General features: G+C 46.0%; 1 protein-coding gene across 1 annotated transcript in view; it reads left to right on the top strand.

Annotated features, from left to right (window-relative positions):
• The window catches only part of htr2aa (5-hydroxytryptamine (serotonin) receptor 2A-a), a 47,876-nt gene extending 27,418 nt beyond the window's left edge, over window positions 1-20,458 (top strand). Inside the window, exons 2-3 of the mRNA XM_084361578.1 lie at window positions 3,919-4,119; window positions 19,285-20,458. Coding sequence (XP_084217704.1) covers window positions 3,919-4,119; window positions 19,285-20,147 — 1,064 coding nt within the window. The 3' untranslated portion in view covers window positions 20,148-20,458. The remainder of the gene's footprint in view (window positions 1-3,918; window positions 4,120-19,284) is intronic.
• Window positions 20,459-21,678: the final 1,220 nt, after the last annotated feature.

Below are 21,678 nucleotides of genomic sequence, written 5' to 3'. Positions count from 1 at the left end.
TCACCTGCACAGGTAATAACATGATCATCATCATCATCCCTGAGGGAGAATCTCTTGTCTCTCAGACACAGAAACATGGAGCTGGAGGCTGAACCAGTTTAAAACCTGTGTGCGTGTTTAAATCACTGATTTCCTCGTGTTCACGCAGCCGGTCAACATCTACATGTAGAGGCTTTAACTTACTGACATGGAAGACACATCAGAGTGGACACAGTATGATCAGTATGACTGCTACAAAATCATGAGTGCAAGTTATGGAAATTCAAAAAAAGATCAAATTTAAATATTGAGAACAGAACAGTTTGTGCATGAATGAAAACAAGATGTGACAAAGTTCAGTTGAAACAGACTGAGTGAATAAATGAGGAGCACTCAGTGAGCTGAACGAGCCGTGAGCAGCTCCTGTCTGCAGGGTACTGATGGACGTACAGGCAGCGGCAGCTGGATCACTGATCCTGAGGAACACAAAAACATGGAGATTCTCAGGCACCTTCTTCTCTGATCTGTGAGCAGGTATACAGACTTTAGTCATGATGCTAACATTAGCTGTCTCGCTGTCATGGTTCAGTTGTTGTGACGTGAAATGACAAATCACACAATTTTGAGTGTTGTTGCTCCTTCTTGTAAATTCAGCATTAAATGAAAACATGAAGTTGTTTGTTTCCTTGTAAAAGGTGTCAGTTGTCAGTGTCAACACTGTTTATAATTACACTGTTCATATTGTAAATATTATGTATATACAAGTAAATTCTATTTCTTATCTTATCTTATTATATTGTTTATTAGGGCCCGAGCACGAATCTGAGGACCTTTTGTATCTGCTCGGATTCTTTATTATTATTTTTTGTCCTTCCCCAAGATCACATATTTGGCCTGAACATACTCCACAACTCACCAAACTTGGAACATACGTCACATGTGGTGAAAACTTTGATAATTCAACATGATCGGCGGTGGGTGTGGCCAGGGGACTCCACAGCGCCACCTAAGGTCGGGTCATGTGACCAAAAACTTTCTCGGATCGTCATGAAATTTACAGGACTTATGGGTCTCAAGGACTTAGCCCGGAATTATTTTTGGTGCAACAGGAAGTCGGCCATCTTGAATGGCGTGCGGCGCTGTTTTCGGGACTTCAGCATGTTCGCAGACTCACCAAATTTGGCATGTAGCTTCTTAACCATGAGTACGTTATTTCAATACCACAACTGCCCTCATGCGCAGCACGAAAGCTCAGTAGCGCCCCCTAACGCCGCCCTTATGGCTTTTCCCATTCTGTACGGACCCAATGTCTGTGCCTCGTACTTTAACTAACTCATCCTACAGATTTAAAGCCACAGACTTCACACTCACTAAATATCATCTTCAGAACTTGATGATGACACCTTGTGAAAAGCTTTCACCTACGTTATACCTGGTGGGCGTGGCAGTGTGTTCAACTTCGCGACCCCCCTTATGGCTTTTCCCATTCTGTAGGAAACCATTTCTAAGCCTCGTACATTGTTTAACTTGGCCTACAGATATAACACCACAGACTTCCCAGTCACTAAGTATCATCCTCATGCCTTGATGATGACATGTTGTGAAAACCTTTTGCCTACATTATTCCTGGTGGGCGTGGCAGTGCGGTCAATTTCGATGACCCCCTTATGGTTTTTCCCATTCTGTACGGACCCAATATGTTTGTGCCTCGTACTTTAACTAACTCGTCCTACATATTTAACACCACAGACTTCACATTCACTCAGTAGCATCCTCAGACCTTCAACAGCCTGTGTTGTGCTTGGTGGGCGTGGCGGTGCGGTCAATTCAATCCTTCGCCATCGTGCAGGAAGTCCTTATAACTTCAACATACAATTTCCCATCTACACCAAATTGGTCACAATTGTAGAGAGGTTGTCCCTGAATAGGTCTTTGCATTAATACTGTGATAAGTGAACAAATGGCTCCATAGCGCCCCCTGGAATATTTCAAACTTGAAGCCCCGCCTCCTACATGCACACATATTAACGAAAGTCGGTACGCATATGTATCATGACCAGGCGCACAAAAAACCCTCTTGGACACATGCCCTCAGTCCAACAGGAAGTCCGCCATTTTCCTTCAAATTCAATCCTTCGCCATCAAGCAGGAAGTCCTGATAACTTCAACATACAATTTCCCATCTGCATCAAATTGCTCACATGTAGAGGAGCTCACCCTGAATACGTCTCTGCATCAATACTGCGTCATATCCATAGCGCCACCCACTGGACACAGGAAGTCACTGAAGATGTCACTGTTGTGTTTTGTGTGACACGAATCTCATTTAGGTAGGACATTTCCACAGGCAATGGGCAAGCACACATCTGGGCGCACAGGCCTCCAACGGCGCCACAGCCCAACATACGTGGGGGGGCGAGGGCCCGTTCATCGCTGCTTGCAGTTTTAATTTTAATTAATTTTTATTAATTTTAATTATTATATGTAAATATTAGCATTTTAGCTGAATAGCTTCCAGGTCATGTGACCAACTGACTCAAAATCATGTTGGGATCATGTCACTACACTGGCTGTAACTAAACTTTGCACACAGCATCTGTGGATCCTCCTGACAAAAAGTTAATGACATGAAACTCAGGATACCACTTCCCCGTGAGCCCCTAAGGCTCTGTGCAAAATTTTGCCAGATGACCTCTAGGTGGCGCTCTTTAAATTTAAAAATAATTTATATCTCCACATTGGTTTGTCAGATTAACATGAAAGTTGGTACACTTATTGCCAATGCCCTCCTGGGGATAGCTGACGAAGGTCTTACCAATCCGACACTAGGTGGCGCTCTGGTGGCAGTTTCACTTTATATTTGGCACTGTGCCCACACCATAACACTTAAGGATATGAAACTGACTGGGGTGGTGTAGACTGGCCCCTGTAACTCACAAACCAAAAATGATCAGCAGGTGGCGCTATTATCAACACAAAACCGTTTTTGGCTAATAACTCCCACATAATATGTCGCACACTGTTTAACCTTACATCCACGTGTTCCCTGCGTTCAGCTGAGTTGTGTGATGTAGGCCACGCCCACTTTCACGGTACATTTCCTTTTGCACATTCCGGAATGTCGCAAACCTACTTTTTCCAACTCCTCCCACCAAATTTCTCCAATTTGCACCAAACTTTGCGCACAGCATCTGTGGACGGTTCTCACAAAAATCTATTAAAAGAATTGTGATAGTCCAAAGAACGGCCAAAATATAAAACAACAATTTCCTGCTAATTGTGGTCAAACAGACAGTCTTCCATATCTTGATGAAATACGGTCGCATTAACGCTAAAGTTTTTTTAAAGTTAACTTCCATGGCCCGATGACGGTTTGTGAAAAAATTTGGTGCAAATCGGCCAATAGGGGGCGCTTTTATTGCTAAATGACGAAACAATAGGTTCACTGCCTTCATTTTTGATTCCTCAATGGAAGTTATTGCATGAACAAGCCCCGGCAGCAGCATGTAGCGACAGCAGCATGCCCCGACAGCAGCATGTAGCGACAGCAGCATGCCCCGGCAGCAGCATGTAGCGACAGCAGCATGCCCCGACAGCAGCATGTAGCGACAGCAGCATGTAGCGACAGCAGCACGCCCCGACGCGCGTGGACTGCGAGGGCCCGTTCATCGCTGCTTGCAGCTATAATTTTTTACTTATTATTGTTTATTGTAATCACTGTCCTTTGGCTGCTGTGACAAAGAAATTTCCCCATTTGCGGGACAAATAAAAGGAATTCTGATTCTGATTCTGATTCTGATTCAGTTTGTGGCAGCATGGCTGTACCAGCCTGTCTGATTCTGTGTCTGAAGTCTTTGAACTTTAGGTTTGAATGTCACACAGCTCAGTGACGGTGTATCAGAGGTTACTAACCTCTCATCCTCTCGTCTCGTCCCACAGACTACGGCTGGCCGCTGCCCTCCGACCTCTGTCCCATCTGGATCTACCTGGACGTCCTGTTCTCCACGGCATCCATCATGCACCTGTGCGCCATCTCTCTGGACCGGTACATCGGCATCAGAAACCCAATCCACCACAGCCGCTTCAACTCCCACACCAAGGCCCGCATCAAGATCATGGCAGTGTGGACCATCTCAGTGGGTAAGAACACACACACACACACACTCACACACACACACACACACACACACTCACACACACACACACACACACACACACACACTCACACTCACACTCACTCACCCACACACACACACACACACACTCTCACACACACACACTCTCACACACACACACACACACACACACACTCACACACACACACACACACACAGACACACTCACACACACACACACACACACACACACACACACACACACTCACACTCACACTCATGTGTCTGTGTTAGACACACACACACAGAAACATGGACTGTGCATCAGGATGGATGTGGCTGCAGTCAGCTCTGGGCTCTGGCTGGTGACAGGGTTTGATGTGCTGTCCTGTTCTGTTGGATCAGTTAGATGAAGCTATGAGAGCACACTGCTCTTTAACATGTCTTGACAGCTTTGACTGTGCTCGTCATCCTTGTGTTGTATGTTTGTTTGATCCTGCGTCTGAAGAGAAAGTCTCCAGGATTCACCTGAGAAGAAGAACATGGATCAGGAGTTTTGTTGCGGCGTCGATGATGCTCTGTTCTTGGACCGAACAGACCGACAGACACTCTCAGAACTCTACACACAAATCAAAACACACACACACAATGGGCAAACCCCCTCACTTCTCCTGCAAAATGAAACTTTACATTCAAAACAATGTTATTTCTTCTCAAAATGATATTTTGTTTTCAAATGACACACAAACCATCATATGAAGAGACATTTATAAGAACCAGTTGAACTCTGATGTGCTCAATGTAAAACACTATGATGACTGGAAAACATTCATCATTCACCTTTTTGTTCAGTGTTACACTCACTACAGACAGTGCATACATCAGTGTGCTGTAAAATATTTTAGAATATTGTTTTTATACTCAGAACACACAAATACACAGTAACAAATATATTTTATTTTTCCCACAAAAACAATGTACACGGCATTAATGCATTAATGTTTACCAGAAATTCATTTACTGAAACAAGCAGTCAGTCTTCATCCGTTTAGTGTTTGAACAGAAATGTTTGAATAGATTCCTGGTGAAACAACCTGACCTCTGTGTCACTCGTCCAATGAACTGGCTCCTTGTCGCTCGTCCTTGTGGTAGAATTATTATTTTTACAGTTAATGTCAGATTTGATGATGAAGCTCAGAGGCTGGTCGTGTGTGAGACTGTGTGTTTGTTGTTGTGATGATGGAGACAGTTTGTGAGAAGAACCCGCAGGTCACAAAGTCTCTGCAGAAACTCAGACTGAACAGCTGACGGCTGTGTGTTATTTGATTACAGTTTTTTTTCGATTGCTAAGACGCATTGGTCGAAACTGAAGCGACATGTTCAAAACTCTTAACACAGTCTGCATTTCCATCTTGCGGCTCAGCTCAACAGTTAACCTCATGCCCAAAAGTGTCTCACCAACAAAACACTTCATACTGAAAAAATGTGCTGTTAAAGTGTTTTGCAGGTGTGAACTAGTGAATGAGAAAAGACTTCATCCATTTTGGTGACTGTGGTCACTGAGTGCACTTCGTCTGAAAGCAATGAACAGTGAGACACAGTTTAGCCCACATGCATTTCTGTTTTGCAGACTGTGTTAAGAGTTTTGAACATGTCGCTTCTGTTTCGACCAATGCGTCTTAGCAATCGAAAAAAACTGTAATTTGATTTGATTGTGCTCGCTGCCACATATAGAAATGTAAAGTCTGTGTTCATACAGTGTTACTGCTGCGTGTTGGTCCAGACTGTGAGGAGATATTTTCCAGCTACAGAACAGACTGAAGTTGTGATAACTTATAACTGGAGGTTTTGATTCAGAGCCACAGATCTGCAGAGGTATTCAGAGATCATCAGATATAATCCACCAGTTCATTAGAGGTGTGACTGTGCTTTGTGCTGAAAAGTTGAGAATATTCTAACTTCTAAAAACTAGAAAAACACAAAATGTGCAGCAGGAGAGCAGCACACATCAGACTCACTGTGGCACAGGACAACAACATGTGGACAGTACACTTACTCACACAGGGCACCATTTGTAGTGCTTCATGCAACATTAATAGGGAGTTATGGGTTAAATTTGTCTATCAATAATAATGAATGATTATCAGGGATAATTATTAATTATGATGAATAATAGGATCCAATTTACATTCGATCACCTTGGGCCACCACCCTTGAAGAAGGAAAAAGAGCCAATTCACCAAATCAGTCTTATAAAAAGGTACTAAACTGTCAGTTTGTAGCTCTGATTAATAATTAACTTAAAGCTATGGTCTACGATTTGAAAGATTTGTTATTATTAATAACATCATTTAGATGGTGGTTATGACCCAATAGTACCACCCACACAATGTGGAGAGTAAAAGGAACCAAAAAAATCCATTCTCTCTAGTGTCTGTAAAACTGAAAAGAAATTGACCAATAGGAGCCATCCGGCCCGGATGGCTCCTATTGGATCAATTTTCCGATCCAATCCTCGCTCACTCTCCTGCTCACGTCTGGTCCCGACCCACTTCCGCATTTGAAACTACAAGCGGACAAGAGGTTTGTTTTGCCCTGAGCAGTTCAGCTGCCTCTGCTCGCCCCACAAGAGTCAAAGAAAGAAAGTCTGTCACTGAAAAGACACAAACCAGACATGTGAAACAAAGAGGGCTCGAAACGGAATAAACATCGGGTCATCGTTTGAATGGTGGCGAAAGGTCCGTGAAGATATGGACCCGGTGCTGATACAGCGGCGTTTCTGTTGAGCAGGTAACCTTTGTCTTTATTGTGGATGTTGTGACACAGATAACTTTCATGCCGGTGCTGCTGATGACTGTGAAAGCTGCCGTTAGTTTGTTTCTGTGTTATTAGACGGTGTCTGTCTCTGCAGTGTTGTCAACACTTCTTTACTTGTTCGACGGAGACGTTAGCCTCTATGCTAGCATTGTAAGCTAACATTGCTAACATGCTTACACCAAATCAGCCTATTTATTTGCTCGTGGCAGCTAAATGAAGCAGCAAGTAAGATGAATGAAGGGATGGATGAAACGGATTTATTCGGATTTATTTCCGGATTTTTATCTTATTTGTCCGGATTTATTTCTCCATCACAACCTCTCGCCCGGTCACTGCTCAGCTGTTTTGCTAACCCTCCTCCCGGTCTTGTCTGTTTGTTTTCAACGAAGCCTTTGCTAAATCAATATGATGGATTATCATATAGGCGTTACGATGTGTGTATTTGTGTGTCTTATCTGTCATAAACAAGAGATTACGGTTTACGGACACGTTTGTGTCGCGGTCTGTGTGAGTCTCGGAGCAGCTGTGTGTGTCCCAGCTGCTGTCTGGTGCTACTCAGACAGCAGCGACACACACAGCTGCTCCGAAACTCAAACAGGTTTGTTTTTCAGCCACAATGTGGAAGCGATCGTTGTGATGAAAGCTGACGGCAGCATCTGTTAGTCTCTTGGCCCTCAGTAACTTTTAGAAGTGGCTAACTTAGCTGTTGTAGCTGATTACGTAGCTGTAAGGTAACGTAGCTGTAGCATGCTAATGACGTTACGCTAGCTTGGCTGTGGAGCTTAGCTGTGGACATTGTAATGACTTACAAGATTTACGTTAGTTTCAACGTGCATTGTAATAACTTTATCTGTGAATCCGACATCGTTACTCCGCATTCAAAGCTGGGCTGTATTTGGTTTCTGCCGGCTTGTTGCTCTTGGTGCTTGTTGCGGGACGCATAAAGTTCGTTGAAGAGAAAAAAAAGCTTGTAGCGGGAGGGGGCGTGTCGCGGGACTCCGAGGGGAGAGGATACAAGCTCGGAGGGGAGGGGTTAAGGAGCACAGAGGGGAGGGGGGTGTGTGGGGGGGGGATGCTTTTTTCAAACCTTTCTCAGATCGTAGACCAGAGCTTTAATAACTACAACCAAAATTACCATAACAGCTGTAACGGTTGAAGGTTTGTGGATCCTTGACAGAGTCGAGGTTGGCAACATTCACTCAATATTAAATAGACAGTATGAAGGTTCAAAAGTCTTTTATTTAACACAAAGATGAAAATACACAATATAACTAACATATACTATGTACAGGTGTGTGTGTGTGTGTGTGTGTGTGTGTGTGTGTGTGATGTGATGTCAGGTTATAGAAGATGGTTAGTTGCATGCAAAGACTCTGAGACTGTATGAAGCATCATTCAACTAACATCAGAATTAGCCGTGTAGCAAAGCAAACTACCAATAACCTGACATGAGATCACAATAACACCCAAACAGTGAACACGTGCATCACATCAACCAGAGTTTAAAGTCCTGTGCTTAGCTGCGCTATGCTGTGTGCTATCTAGGCCCAGTTCAATGTTACCAGTCTTTGAAGAAAAGGTGCTGGTGGTTCCTTGGCTCATGAGCCAAGCAGGAGAAGGTTGTAATTCCAATGTTGAACAATGCTGTTCTTCCTGTGCAAAGTCTGCTAAAACACAGCAGATGGAGGAAACTGGTCGCTCCTTTCCTTTGCAAGGATAGCAGCTCTGTGCTACTTACTCCATGTTCTTCAGATTGTGGTGTTAGCTGGTAAGCTTTGCGTTGCAGCTGCTGGTGCTAACTGATCTGGAATACTAGCAGGACCTCATGTCGCTGCAGTGAGGAGAAGTTCTTTGGACCTGCTGGAACTGCAGCTTGCAGCTCTCAGCAGCTGTTAGGCCCAGAAGAGTCCAGGAGAAGAGAACTTGAAGGCAGGCAGCCCCGTGGGGAGAGAGGCGGAGAAGAGAGAGAACAAAGGAAGGAGCTAGAGTTTTGACTATCTGTGTCCATTTTGAAATCCACAATGAACGACTTCATCTGTGGGTCCCAACAAACATGTCTCTGACAGTCTCCAGACATACTGTACGTAAACTGTACCTATGTCCTGATGAAGGGGATCAGATGACTGAACGTGACATGCTTCATTTCCTCAGGTGATTTTATTTTGCTGGAGCAAACACAGTGTCCTCACGCACCCTGATGTTATCTGACATGAGTGTTACAGCCACAACTAACACACAGCTGGCTCCACCTCACCAGCAGCAGCACACACAGAGGACGACCAGAAGAAATGATTTCTTTTCATAAATGATACCAAAATGAATACAAGGATGGAGGACATGTGGGACAGACACACAGAGAAGAGACAATATATAACTAACAAAGATACAAAACACCAACTGAGAGCAGAGACAGACAGAGAGTCAGGTCAGAGGAATGAGGAAACACCTGAGAGGATGAGGGGACACAGAGAGGACGAGGGGACACAGAGAGGATGAGGGGACACAGAGAGGATGAGGAGACACAGAGAGGATGAGGAGACACAGAGAGGACAAGGGGACACAGAGAGGACAAGGGGACACAGAGAGGACTAGGAAACACCTGGGAGGATGAGGGGACACAGAGAGGATGAGGAGATACAGAGAGGATGAGGAAACACCTGAGAGGACAAGGGGACACAGAGAGGACTAGGAAACACCTGGGAGGATGAGGGGACACAGAGAGGATGAGGAGACACAGAGAGGATGAGGAAACACCTGAGATGACAATGGAGGACACAGCGAGGACGAGGAAACACCTGAGAGGACGAGAGGACACAGAGAGGACAAGGAAACACCTGAGAGGACGAGGGGACACAGAGAGGACGAGGAGACACAGAGAGGATGAGGAAACACCTGAGAGGACAATGGAGGACACAGAGAGGATGAGGAAACACCTGAGAGGACGAGGGGACACAGAGAGGACGAGGAAACACCTGAGAGGACGATGGAGGACGAAATTGCAGTGGTACGGACTGAAATACACGGCAACTTAGCGTCAGTCCGAAGCTGGGGCTCCGGCTACCCGCTTGTCGGAGCTGGAGAGAGGGGCAAACCACTGGGCAGATGAGACGAAAAATAACAGTGCTTTGGTATCTACCTCGTTCATTTTTGTTAACTAGGGACAAGTAAAAGATGCCCTACATCTGGAGGACTGACCGCTGTTTGACCGAGCTCACCTTTCCCTACAGCCACAACCCCAACCGGGAGAGGGGCCACGTCCTTTCATTGTACAAGTGCACAAACTTAGGGTCAAGGAAGACATTATGCAACACGCCAGACAAGCGGGTCCTTTCCTCCACGGTGGCCAAAGATTTCTGCTGTTCCCGGGCTACACTACTGCAGTGGCCAAGAAGAGAACAGCATTTGATGAACCCAAGAAACTGCTCCGAGACCGCCAAGGGGTTAAATATGGCCTGCTCTTCCCTGCGCGATTTAAAATAACACACAACGGCATCCGGTCCATGTTCAACACTCCTGAGGAAGCAACATCTTTTATCTGCAGCAACATTCTAGTCGGACGACCAGCTCGTGTCGATTGGATATTGTCTACATGTGGTACAGTATTATGGCGATACTACATCAACACGGTAGTGTTCAGTTACGTGACAGGTGTTAGTTATTGTTTAACACTGCTATCATGTTGTTTGGATAGCCGGTATGATATTAGCTGGACTTGTGCTAGCCGTGGTTTTAATTACTTTATCCAGCTCACATCTGACCAACGTCAACGTCACTCACTAAAACAAATTGCTTCCATTGGTTCAGAGCTGCAACTATCAGGCTATTGTGATCTCAGACCATGCCCCATTTTGTCCTAAATTGACCCTACCTAACCAACCCTTACCTCGCCGACCATGATGTTTCAACTCTCTTATTTTCAGATGAAGCGTTCGTCAAATTTCTGTCTGATCATATCACCTCCTTTCTCGAGATAAACCTATGCCACTTCCCCATTGCCTGAACTATATAAAAAACGTCTTTCTCTACAGACAGAATTCGAAATCTTGTCCACAGGACAGGCAGAACGCCTCCTTTTGAAGTCACGCTCGCATTATTATGAGCAGGGAGAGAAGTCCGGCAGAATTATTGTGGATCAGCTTTGTCAATTATCAGCCCGCCAAACTATAACAGAAATTCGTACTCCTTCAGGCACGATTACTTCCAATCGTGATGAAATAAATAACACATTCCATAATTTCTATTCGAAACTTTATGCTTCTGACCCCCCTGAAGATCAGTCATCAATAGACTGTTTCGTCCAAAATTTGGAAATCCCCTCCATTGAGGTAAATATAAGAGACAGATTTGAAGAGCCCATCTCTGAAACTGAAATGATGCAGGCAATTGGAACTATGCAAAGTGACAAGTCCCGGGGCCCGATTGTGTTATAAGGCTTTCTCAAAACTCCTTTCACCATTACTGGCCAAAATGTTTAGTGAGTCTTTCATGGCTCACTCTCTACCTCCATCGTTGTGCGAGGCTTCAATTTCGGTACTTCTCAAAAATGGCAAAAAAAAACCTTGATTGTGCATCCTACCGACCCATCTCACTCCTTAATACGGACGTGAAGATCCTGGCTAAGGCGTTAGCTCATCGACTAGAGACAGTGCTTCCTGATATAATCTCCCCAGACCAGACTGTATTTGTTAAAAATAGGCACTCTTTTTTCAATATCCGCCGTCTCTTTAACATGTTTTATTCCAATCCTTCTCAGACGCCAGAGGTCGTGGTGTCATTCGACACAGAAAAAGCGTTTTACCGCGTCGAGTGGGAGGACCTCTTCTTCACTTTGCGAAAATTGTACTCTTCCCCGGTGGCGTCAATACATACGAATGACACAATATCCTCACCCTTCCAGCTGCACAGAGGGACCAGGCAGGGGTGCCCTCTGAGTCCCCTGCTCTTTGCAATAGCAATAGAGCCGCTTGCTATATCCCTGCGTAGTGAACACTGTATCCATGGTATCTTTAGAGATCGGATACACAAAGTATAGCTTTTTGCAGATGACCTGTTGATCTTTGTATCCAACCCATTATCTTGTGTCCCCAAGATCTTGAAGTTATTAAGAGACTTCGGGATCTTCTTGGGGTACAAACTCAACCTACACATAAGTGAACTAGTCCCAATTAACACCACAGTGGTCAATTCTCCACTTGGCTCACTTAGAAGGTTCACTTATCTGGGTGTATAGTGTCTATAGTGACCTTTTCAAAAGTAACTTTCTTCCTCTGCTGGGTTGTACCAAATTAGATCTGGAACGCTGGTCTGGGCTCTGTCTCTCGCAGGTCACATCAACGCAGTTAAAATGAACCTTTTGCCTAAATTCTTACCTTTTTCTGTCTATACCACTTTACATTAAAAAATCCTTCTTTTCTTTGTTAGACCAACACATTTCATCGTTTATTTGGAATGGAAAAACATCTTGGATACGCAAGGCTGTCCTTCAGAAACCCTGTGTAGCTGGTGGACTGGCCCTACCAAATTTCCAGCGATATTATTGGTCCTGTCATGTAAGAACATTGTCCTTTTGGCAGGTGTTATGACCCCAGGGGTCATAATTTGTATGTTCTGTTCTGTTTGTATTTGTCTGTGATGTTGTCTCCCTCCCTGTCAAGAGGAGGTGCTGTGTTTCTGTTTGTGTCCCAGAACGTCCATACAGGTGGAGGCTGCGGATTGGGGAAAGCTGGAAGGCTGCTGATTGGTCGGATCCCGACACTGGGACATTTAAAAGTGGAGCCTGGAGCAGACCTCGTCGCCTCGCTCTCTCTCTCTCGATTGCATCTTTGGCCTGATCATTTTGACTCCCATTGTGACCGAAACATTAGATGTTCGTGTTTTCGCAGAGATTTCATATCTCATTTGTACATATTGTAAATAGATTTGATAACACTATTATTCAGTCCAGTTTTTTAGTAGTGGTGAGAAGCCTTTTTCCTTGTGCACTTTTTCCTCCTGTTTATTGTTAGGGAGTGAGGTAAGAAAACCTGTCTTTTTGTTGACTTTTGTTTTTGGTTAGGAAAGTGAGTTTGAAAACCCAGATCGTTTTGTAGGCTCCGAAACTCCATGTTGGTTAGCCCTAGAAACGTCATCTGTCTCTCATACATCTCTACACTCCCTTCTTTGCTCAACACTTCCTTGGGCTCACCCCATATCCAAATTTACTGCTAACCCGATTATATGTAACTCTGTTAAAATCTGTAAACAACTTAGACAGGCTTTCAAGTTTAAAGATCCTCCTATTGGAACCCCTATCACAAATAATCAGGCCTTTCCCCCTCTATTTCCGACAGAGCACTTGAGATTTGGAGTGTCAAGGGACTACGCACTTTGGAGGACTTATTTATTAATGACACTTTTGCGTCTTTTAATCAGCTGTCTGAGAAATTTAACCTGCCTCGAACTCACTTCTTCAGATATTTGCAGGTCCGGGATTTCACTCGCTCTAAATTCAGTCAATTTCCAGTTTTTCCTTCCAAAACCCACCTAGACCATATTCTTGATCTTAACCCTGCTGCAAAAGGATATATTAGTAAACTTTATGATAGAATCAATACCCTTGGCCAGGTACCCTTTGAACCTCTCAAGAATCAATGGGAGGATGATTTGGAAATATCCATTCCAGATGAAATCTGGGAGTTAGTAATAAAAAGGATACACTCCTCCTCGATATGTATGAGACATAGCGTCATCCAGTTTAAAGTGGTCCATCGCTTCATTACTCTAAAGAAAACCTGGCTAAAATGTATCAGGTTGGGTGGTGAACATGTTGAATCTAATGTCCATTGCCTACTACAGAAATTGTATATTTGCTGAAAACTGAAAATAAAGAATAAAACTTGTTTAAAAAAAACAAGAAAACAAAGGAGGAAGTTAAAGAGGTGAAACAAGGACGAGGAAACAGAACCATCATTCATTATCTCCAAGGTGTTTGTTAGAGTCCAGCAGGGTGAAGATCATCATCAGGTGATCTCTCCTCTCCTGTCACACCTGACAGGTAAATTCATCTGACAGGGTTTTTAGTCACTGAACCACCTGCACTACCTGAACCACCTGCACCACCTGAACAACCTGAACCACCTGAACCGTCTGAACCACCTGCACCACCTGCACCACCTGAACCACCTGAACCGCCTGAACCGTCTGAACCACCTGCACCACCTGCACCACCTGAACCACCTGAACCGTCTGAACCGTCTGAACCACCTGCACCACCTGCACCACCTGAACCGTCTGAACCACCTGCACCACCTGAACCACCTGCACCACCTGAACAACCTGAACCACCTGAACCGTCTGAACCACCTGCACCACCTGCACCACCTGAACCACCTGAACCGTCTGAAACGTCTGAACCACCTGCACCACCTGCACCACCTGAACCGTCTGAACCACCTGCACCACCTGAACCACCTGCACCACCTGAACAACCTGAACCGTCTGAACCGCCTGAACCACCTGAACCACCTGCACCACCTGCACCACCTGAACAACCTGAACCGTCTGAACCGCCTGAACCATCTGAACCACCTGCACCACCTGAACCGTCTGAACCGTCTGAACCGTCTGAACCACCTGAACCACCTACACCACCTGAACCACCTGAACCGTCTGAACCGCCTGAACCACCTGCACCACCTGCACCACCTGAACCGTCTGAACCACCTGAACCACCTGCACCACCTGAACCACCTGAACCGTCTGAACCACCTGAACCACCTGAACCGTCTGAACCGCCTGAACCACCTGAACCACCTGCACCACCTGCACCACCTGAACCACCTGAACCATCTGAACCACCTGAACCGTCTGAACCGCCTGAACCACCTGCACCACCTGCACCACCTGAACCGTCTGAACCACCTGCACCACCTGAACCACCTGCACCACCTGAACAACCTGAACCGTCTGAACCGCCTGAACCACCTGAACCACCTGCACCACCTGCACCACCTGAACAACCTGAACCGTCTGAACCGCCTGAACCATCTGAACCACCTGCACCACCTGAACCGTCTGAACCGTCTGAACCACCTGAACCACCTACACCACCTGAACCACCTGAACCGTCTGAACCGCCTGAACCACCTGCACCACCTGCACCACCTGAACCGTCTGAACCGCCTGAACCACCTGAACCACCTGCACCACCTGCACCACCTGAACCACCTGAACCGTCTGAACCACCTGAACCACCTGAACCGTCTGAACCGCCTGAACCACCTGAACCACCTGCACCACCTGCACCACCTGAACCACCTGAACCGTCTGAACCACCTGAACCGTCTGAACCGCCTGAACCACCTGAACCACCTGCACCACCTAAACCACCTGAACCGTCTGAACCACATGTACCACCTGCACCACCTGAACCACCTGAACCACCTGAACAACCTGAACCACCTACACCACCTGAACCACCTGAACCGTCTGAACCACCTGAACCACCTGAACCACCTGAACCGTCTGAACCACCTGCACCACCTGCACCACCTGCACCACCTGAACCACCTGAACCACATGTACCACCTGAATCACATGTAAAATTAATGTAGAGCATCACTCTAAAAGACTCCCTTAGCTTGCCTGGACTTATTTAGCTTGCTGTGTGTTGATAATGCGAAGGTCCAAATGATGTGACATTGCATTTGTTTAAATAATACATTTAATAAAAGATATTTTGTGGGAGGAGAAGCTTCAAACTCTTCTAAATATATGTGAGGAGGAGAGGAGAGGACAGTCTGTAGTTTAATATGTTGTTTCTAAATAATCAGATTAACATTGTTCAATTTATTTTAATAAAAAATGTCATCAATAAAGTTTTAAATCCAATTTTTTTTTTATCTTTCCAAAACTCGTGATCTCATGATTTTGATCAACAAAACATGTTCAGAAGGTCAAACATGTTTTTGTTTAAATTCATTTCATAGAATTGTTCATGTTTATGGTCATTTATATAATAAAACACATTTTATATCATTACATTTCCTCAAACTGGTATCGACAGAGATTCGTTTGAAGCGATCATTAACATATAAAACAGATATTAAACAGATTGTGAAGCTGGAGGCAGTGATGATGTGAAGTCACCTCGTCTTCGTCCTCGTCTTCAACAGGAAACACGTCTTTTATCTCTCATGAAAAACATTACAGTTATTTTAATGATGCAACATCAGCCTGTTTAACATTCAGCTGATAAACATATTCAGTTAATTCATGCATGAAGGATCTGAGAGATGAGAGGAAACGAGCAGAGAAGCTGTAATCTGGATTAGTTCAGTTGGAGGCTGCTGCATGTTAAACACTCAGTCCTGCAGCACACAGGGTTTCTTGTGTTACATCATCTCTACTCCAATATATTAATATCTGAGGAATTTATAAGATGTCAGTAAAAACACTAAAGACCAAACAACCTCCAGTAAACACAGTCCAGTATTATTGTCCTTCAGTGTGCAGAGACCTGACTCGCTCTACAGTCCTGTGATGTGTCTTCCAGCTGAAACACAAACACTTACAGGGACAGTTCAGCTGTTTCTGACGTGAGGACGTTTGTGGTTGTGATCCTGTCAGTGTGTTTCCTGCAGTAAATGACTGCAGCTCAGTTCAGCCTCAGTTTGGAGAACAAAATACGTCTGTAGATGCGACCAGAGGCAACATATATTTGATCCACCTCACAGAGTCTGTATCTGTTAACGTGAACGTGATGTTTGAAACGTTGTCACTCTTTACTGTGACTACATCTCAACAGCTTCTGTGTTCCTGCTCAGGGTGTCACATTATCAACACATTCAAGTTCAGGTTCAGCTCAGCTGAGTTTGGTTTTGCAGCGTAGACAAAATGTAATATTGTTACTGTGTTGACAACACACACGATAACATCACCTCAATGATCCAGAGAAGACGTTTGTCTCTGAGTGTGATTCTTGTTTTTGTAGTGTTTCCTCAGTTGTGGTCACAGACTCTGTCCTCCTCCTACACACACTTATTCACCAACAGAGACACACAACACACAGTAACCACACTGACAGACACATTAGATTCTGTTGATATGGTGATAATATCCTTATCATGAGTTGGTTTGATGATATTCATGTAGTGACAGTCTGACGTGGTGACAGCTCTGCCCTCCACACTGAGCTGGTGTCCTCCTCTGTGACGCACTGTAACCTGAACATGTGAATATCTGGAGGCTGCAGCTAAAAACAGCTGATCTGAAGCTGCACACGCTCCACAGGAGGAAGACTTAGAGTGATGTCAGCGTGGCGAGCAGCAGGCCCCGCCCTCAGGCTCAACACGACTCAGCGCCACGCTACACCGTGACGCCAAACACCGTGAAGTCGGGGTTCATTTAAAAAGGAGGAGGAGGAAGAGGAGGAGAGGAGGGTTAGTAGTAGCGATGACTCCTCGTGGGCGAGCTTGATGATGCGGTGAGGTGTGATTACGCTCTGATCTGATTGGTTGTAACATCAGGACTTACGCATTGTTGCACAGAGCAGACACACACACAGACACACACACACACAGAGCAGACACACACACAGAGCAGACACAGACACGCACACACAACAGACACACACACACATGCCCGCTGATAATATGTGTGTGTGAACATCTCCAAAATGACGTAATCTTCTGGGGATAGAATACTGACATAAATCGCGCGCGAGCAAATCAAACATCCGCACGCATTTTTTTTCCCCGAGCGCTTTCAAAGCTGCATCTCTGCCCCCTCGAGCAACACTGCAGCCTGCGAGCACCAGTGATTTCTTTTAGTGGCCGGTCTTCTTCCTCCTCCTCCTCCTCCTCTTCCTCCTCCTCCTCCTCTTCTTCTTCCTCTTCCTCTTCCTCCTCCTCTTCTTCTTCTTTTTCTTCCTCCTCCTCCTCTTCCTCCTCCTCCTCTTCTTCTTCTTCCTCCTCCTCCTCTTCTTCCTCCTCTTCTTCTTCCTCCTCCTCCTCCTCCTCCTCCTCTTCCTCTTCCTCTTCCTCCTCCTCTTCTTCTTCTTCTTCTTCTTCTTCCTCCTCCTCCTCTTCTTCCTCCTCCTCTTCTTCTTCTTCCTCCTCCTCCTCTTCTTCCTCCTCCTCTTCTTCTTCCTCCTCCTCCTCCTCTTCTTCCTCCTCCCCCTCCTCTTCCTCCTCCTCCTCTTCCTCCTCCTCCTCCTCCTCCTGTCTGGTTTCATGTATTTAGGGCAGAGTGTAGTCATCAGGGATGAAGACCAAAAACAGCTGTTGAGTTCCTGATTCAGTGTCAGTGATCATCTGAAGAACACAGCTGATCAGACGGTTCAGGTCCAAACTGATTCCGTCTGTGTTTAAATGTGTTTGTTGTTATCGATCAGCTGTGTGTTGTTTGTGACATCACATCTATTTTCTGATTGATCCCTGTTATAAAGATTATTCTACCTTTCAGAGCAGCTGGCCTACAGTTAGAGTTGGAATAAATATTGTTGTTTCAGACTGAATCACTGCAGCTTCTCTTCTGTCAAAGTGTCCAGTCCACCCTCCGTCTGTCCCTCCGTCTCCTGCTCCTCCTCTCTGTCCTTGACCTCCCTCCTGTTGGTTACAGCAGGTGATGAGAACACGGCTCAGTTTATCTCCCGTTGATACGAGACGACTCACCAACAGCTCGTACAAACTATTTCTGTCCAGTGTATTAGACGTATGAGGAGGTGTGGCTGCAGAGGACGCTGCGGGAGGTTTATTAAGAATCACGAGAAGAACAACAGGAATAGAAAAAGAGAAGCAGCATGTTTCCTCTCAGAGAGAACGATCACAGATGAAGAAACTGGACAGTAACACAGGCCGAAGAGCTGCAGGCAGACAAACCTGCACATCCTCCCACACACACACACAGACAGATGGACAAATTGAGCTTCAGACCAGACTTAATGGAACATTTGACACATTTAACAGTGAAGAGGTGGTGTCACATTACAGGTGAAACACCAGATAGACTGTACCTGCTGTCTGCTGGGGGACACCGGAGAGACAGAAATATGTCTCACAGTAATGTAACTAGTGATGGATGTGAATGTGCTCCAGCACGTCTCTGCAGCGACACCGTGCTGTGTTACCTTTAAGATGTCTCGTACATCATTTCATATGTTTTCCCACAGTTCAACCCAGAGTATTTGATATTCTGAACATGTTCTGGGATCTTGTTTTCTGTGTTTGCAGCTGTGATGACGGATCACTGGTACGATGCAGCAGAGTTTCAGTTTCAGTTTAAAATGTTGTTTGTACAGAATAAAGGAGCTGAATCGTTCCTGTGATCTGGTCTCAGACATGACGCTGTCTCTGAGACTGTTCAGCCCTCTCACCTCGTCTCTTCCTCTCTGCAGGGATCTCCATGCCCATCCCGGTGCTGGGACTCAGGGACCACTCCAAGGTCTTCAAAGATGGCAGCTGCTTCCTGACAGATAACAACTTTGTGCTGGTGGGCTCCTTCGTGGCGTTCTTCGTGCCCCTCACCATCATGGTGGTCACTTACTTCCTGACCATCAACGCCCTGCAGAACGAGGCCACCCTCTGTTTGGACCAGCTGGTCCCGCGGCCCAAATGGAGCACCACCTTCACCCTGAGCTTCTTACCGCAGACGTCGCTGTCCTCTGAGAAACTCTTCAGACGCTCCATCAGCCGCGAGGCCGGTGGCAGAGGGAGCGGCAGCGGGCTGGGTGGAGCCCGGGGGAGCGTCTCCGGCTCACTGTTCGGGCGCCGCACCATGCAGTCCATAAGCAACGAGCAGAAAGCGTCCAAGGTCCTCGGGGTGGTGTTCTTCCTCTTCGTGGTCATGTGGTGCCCGTTCTTCATCACCAACGTGCTGGTGGTGGCGTGCGACCCCGCGGTGTGCGACGCAGGACTGATGGGAGGCCTGCTGAACGTTTTCGTGTGGGTGGGATACTTGTCCTCCGCCGTGAACCCGCTGGTCTACACACTGTTTAACAAAACGTACCGGGCGGCGTTCCTGCGATACGTCCGCTGTCAGTACCAGCCAGAGAAGAAGCCGCTGCAGCTGATACTGGTCAACACCATCCCGCCGCTGGCCTACAGCTCCACCCAGCTGCCCCTGGGTGATGTCAGGAAGCTACGGAATGGAGAGGCACACTCTAGTGGTGAGGAGAAGGACGTCTCTTTACCTGGACAGGAGGCAGAGACGTGTTGGCCGGACAAACGACAAGGACACAAGGGCGAGAGCCGTGTGTGAATAAACTCTGCTTCAAGCTCGAGCCGAGGGGATAAAACATCTGTGGACACATTAGACATCAGAGAGAAGGTTCAAAGTGCCAAAGACAAAGTGCCTCACTGTCAGGATTTACTGATTTACTGCTCCAAAACGTGATTCAACCTGAACTCCTGATCTACACCATCTCCAGCTGCTTCAGCTGTTCAGCAGAACGCTGCAACTCTGTTTTACTGTGAAGCTCCAGAAATGTTCTGTGGACTACGAGACTTCACCTGACTTTATATCATCAGGAGGAGACGATGGCTGAGCCTGACTTTATATCGTCAGGAGGAGACGATGGCTGAGCCTGACTTTATATCGTCAGGAGGAGACGATGGCTGAGCCTGACTTTATATCGTCAGGAGGAGACGATGGCTGAGCCTGACTTTATATCGTCAGGAGGAGACGATGGCTGAGCCTGACTTTATATCATCAGGAGGAGATGATGACTGAGCCTGACTTTAGAGTAGATGATTTTTACTGTTTGGGTGAACTGCTCCTTTAAGACTAACTTCAGTTTCTGATCGACTCCTCGTCAACAGGCTGCGGATCAACTGAATCAGGTCTGAGTTCTTCGTTGCAACTAAAAGACCTTTTCATGAACCTTTATCATCAACAGCATCAGAGCTTCATGGACTCAGTTTGTTCTCTGCTTCAGACACGCACACTGACGCTCGGCTGCAGTGACCTCAGCTACCTTCACCTCTCAGGCTTCCTGGATTCAGTCCGGTGGCCTCTACCTCCTGTCGAACCTTTGGCTGGATCAGCAGGGATTAGACTGGATTTCCTGCCACCTGGTCAGGTGTCAGGGTCGGGGAGGGAGATCCAGGACGAGCCGGCAGGAAGCTCCAGCTGCTGCTGTTAAAAACATGATGTCTGAAAAAGACGGAGACGATTTAAATAAATCTATATTTGTATTCTGTGCAGATACGTGAATAAATGTAAATGACTGTTGAGGTTCAGTTGTTTAGTTCTTGTTACTGATCAGAGGATTGTAAAATGAGATGAGACGATTTCCTGCAGATGTTTCACTGAGTCACTTTTCATTGTGTTGTTGCAGCGAGCAGCTCAGACTCTTGTCTTCAGTCTGTACTCAGTGAACTGATGGACGCAGTCTGTTCAAACACATTTAAATGTGGTTTTAAAATGTGCTGATATGGATGTGATGCATGAGACCGAAGACAGAATCGCCTGCAGGAGGACAGATTCATGTATAAAGGTCCGCTGGTGCCGAGGATGTGTTGTGGAGCTGTCGGACCGGGTTAGACGCTGACTGACCGCCCTGCAGATGTCAGCCCGACAGGTGGACGTATGAGGATCAGATGTTCGGTTAGTGCGAGAAAACATCACGTTTAGTCTTCAAACATCTGGTTCTGTCTCCACACAGCTGGAAAATGTCCCGAGTTTCACACTGTTGATGTTGACACTGTCTCACACAGCGTCCAGTGTACGAACCACAGAGACGTCTGAGGACGATGTTTGTATCACACTCAGCTGAGCGTCACATCAGGAG

The sequence above is a fragment of the Pagrus pagrus genome (genome assembly GCF_965226575.1).
Source record: "Pagrus pagrus genome assembly, chromosome: 9".
Classification (NCBI taxonomy): Eukaryota; Metazoa; Chordata; class Actinopteri; order Spariformes; family Sparidae; genus Pagrus; species Pagrus pagrus.
This window is presented reverse-complemented; position numbering and strand designations above follow the sequence as displayed.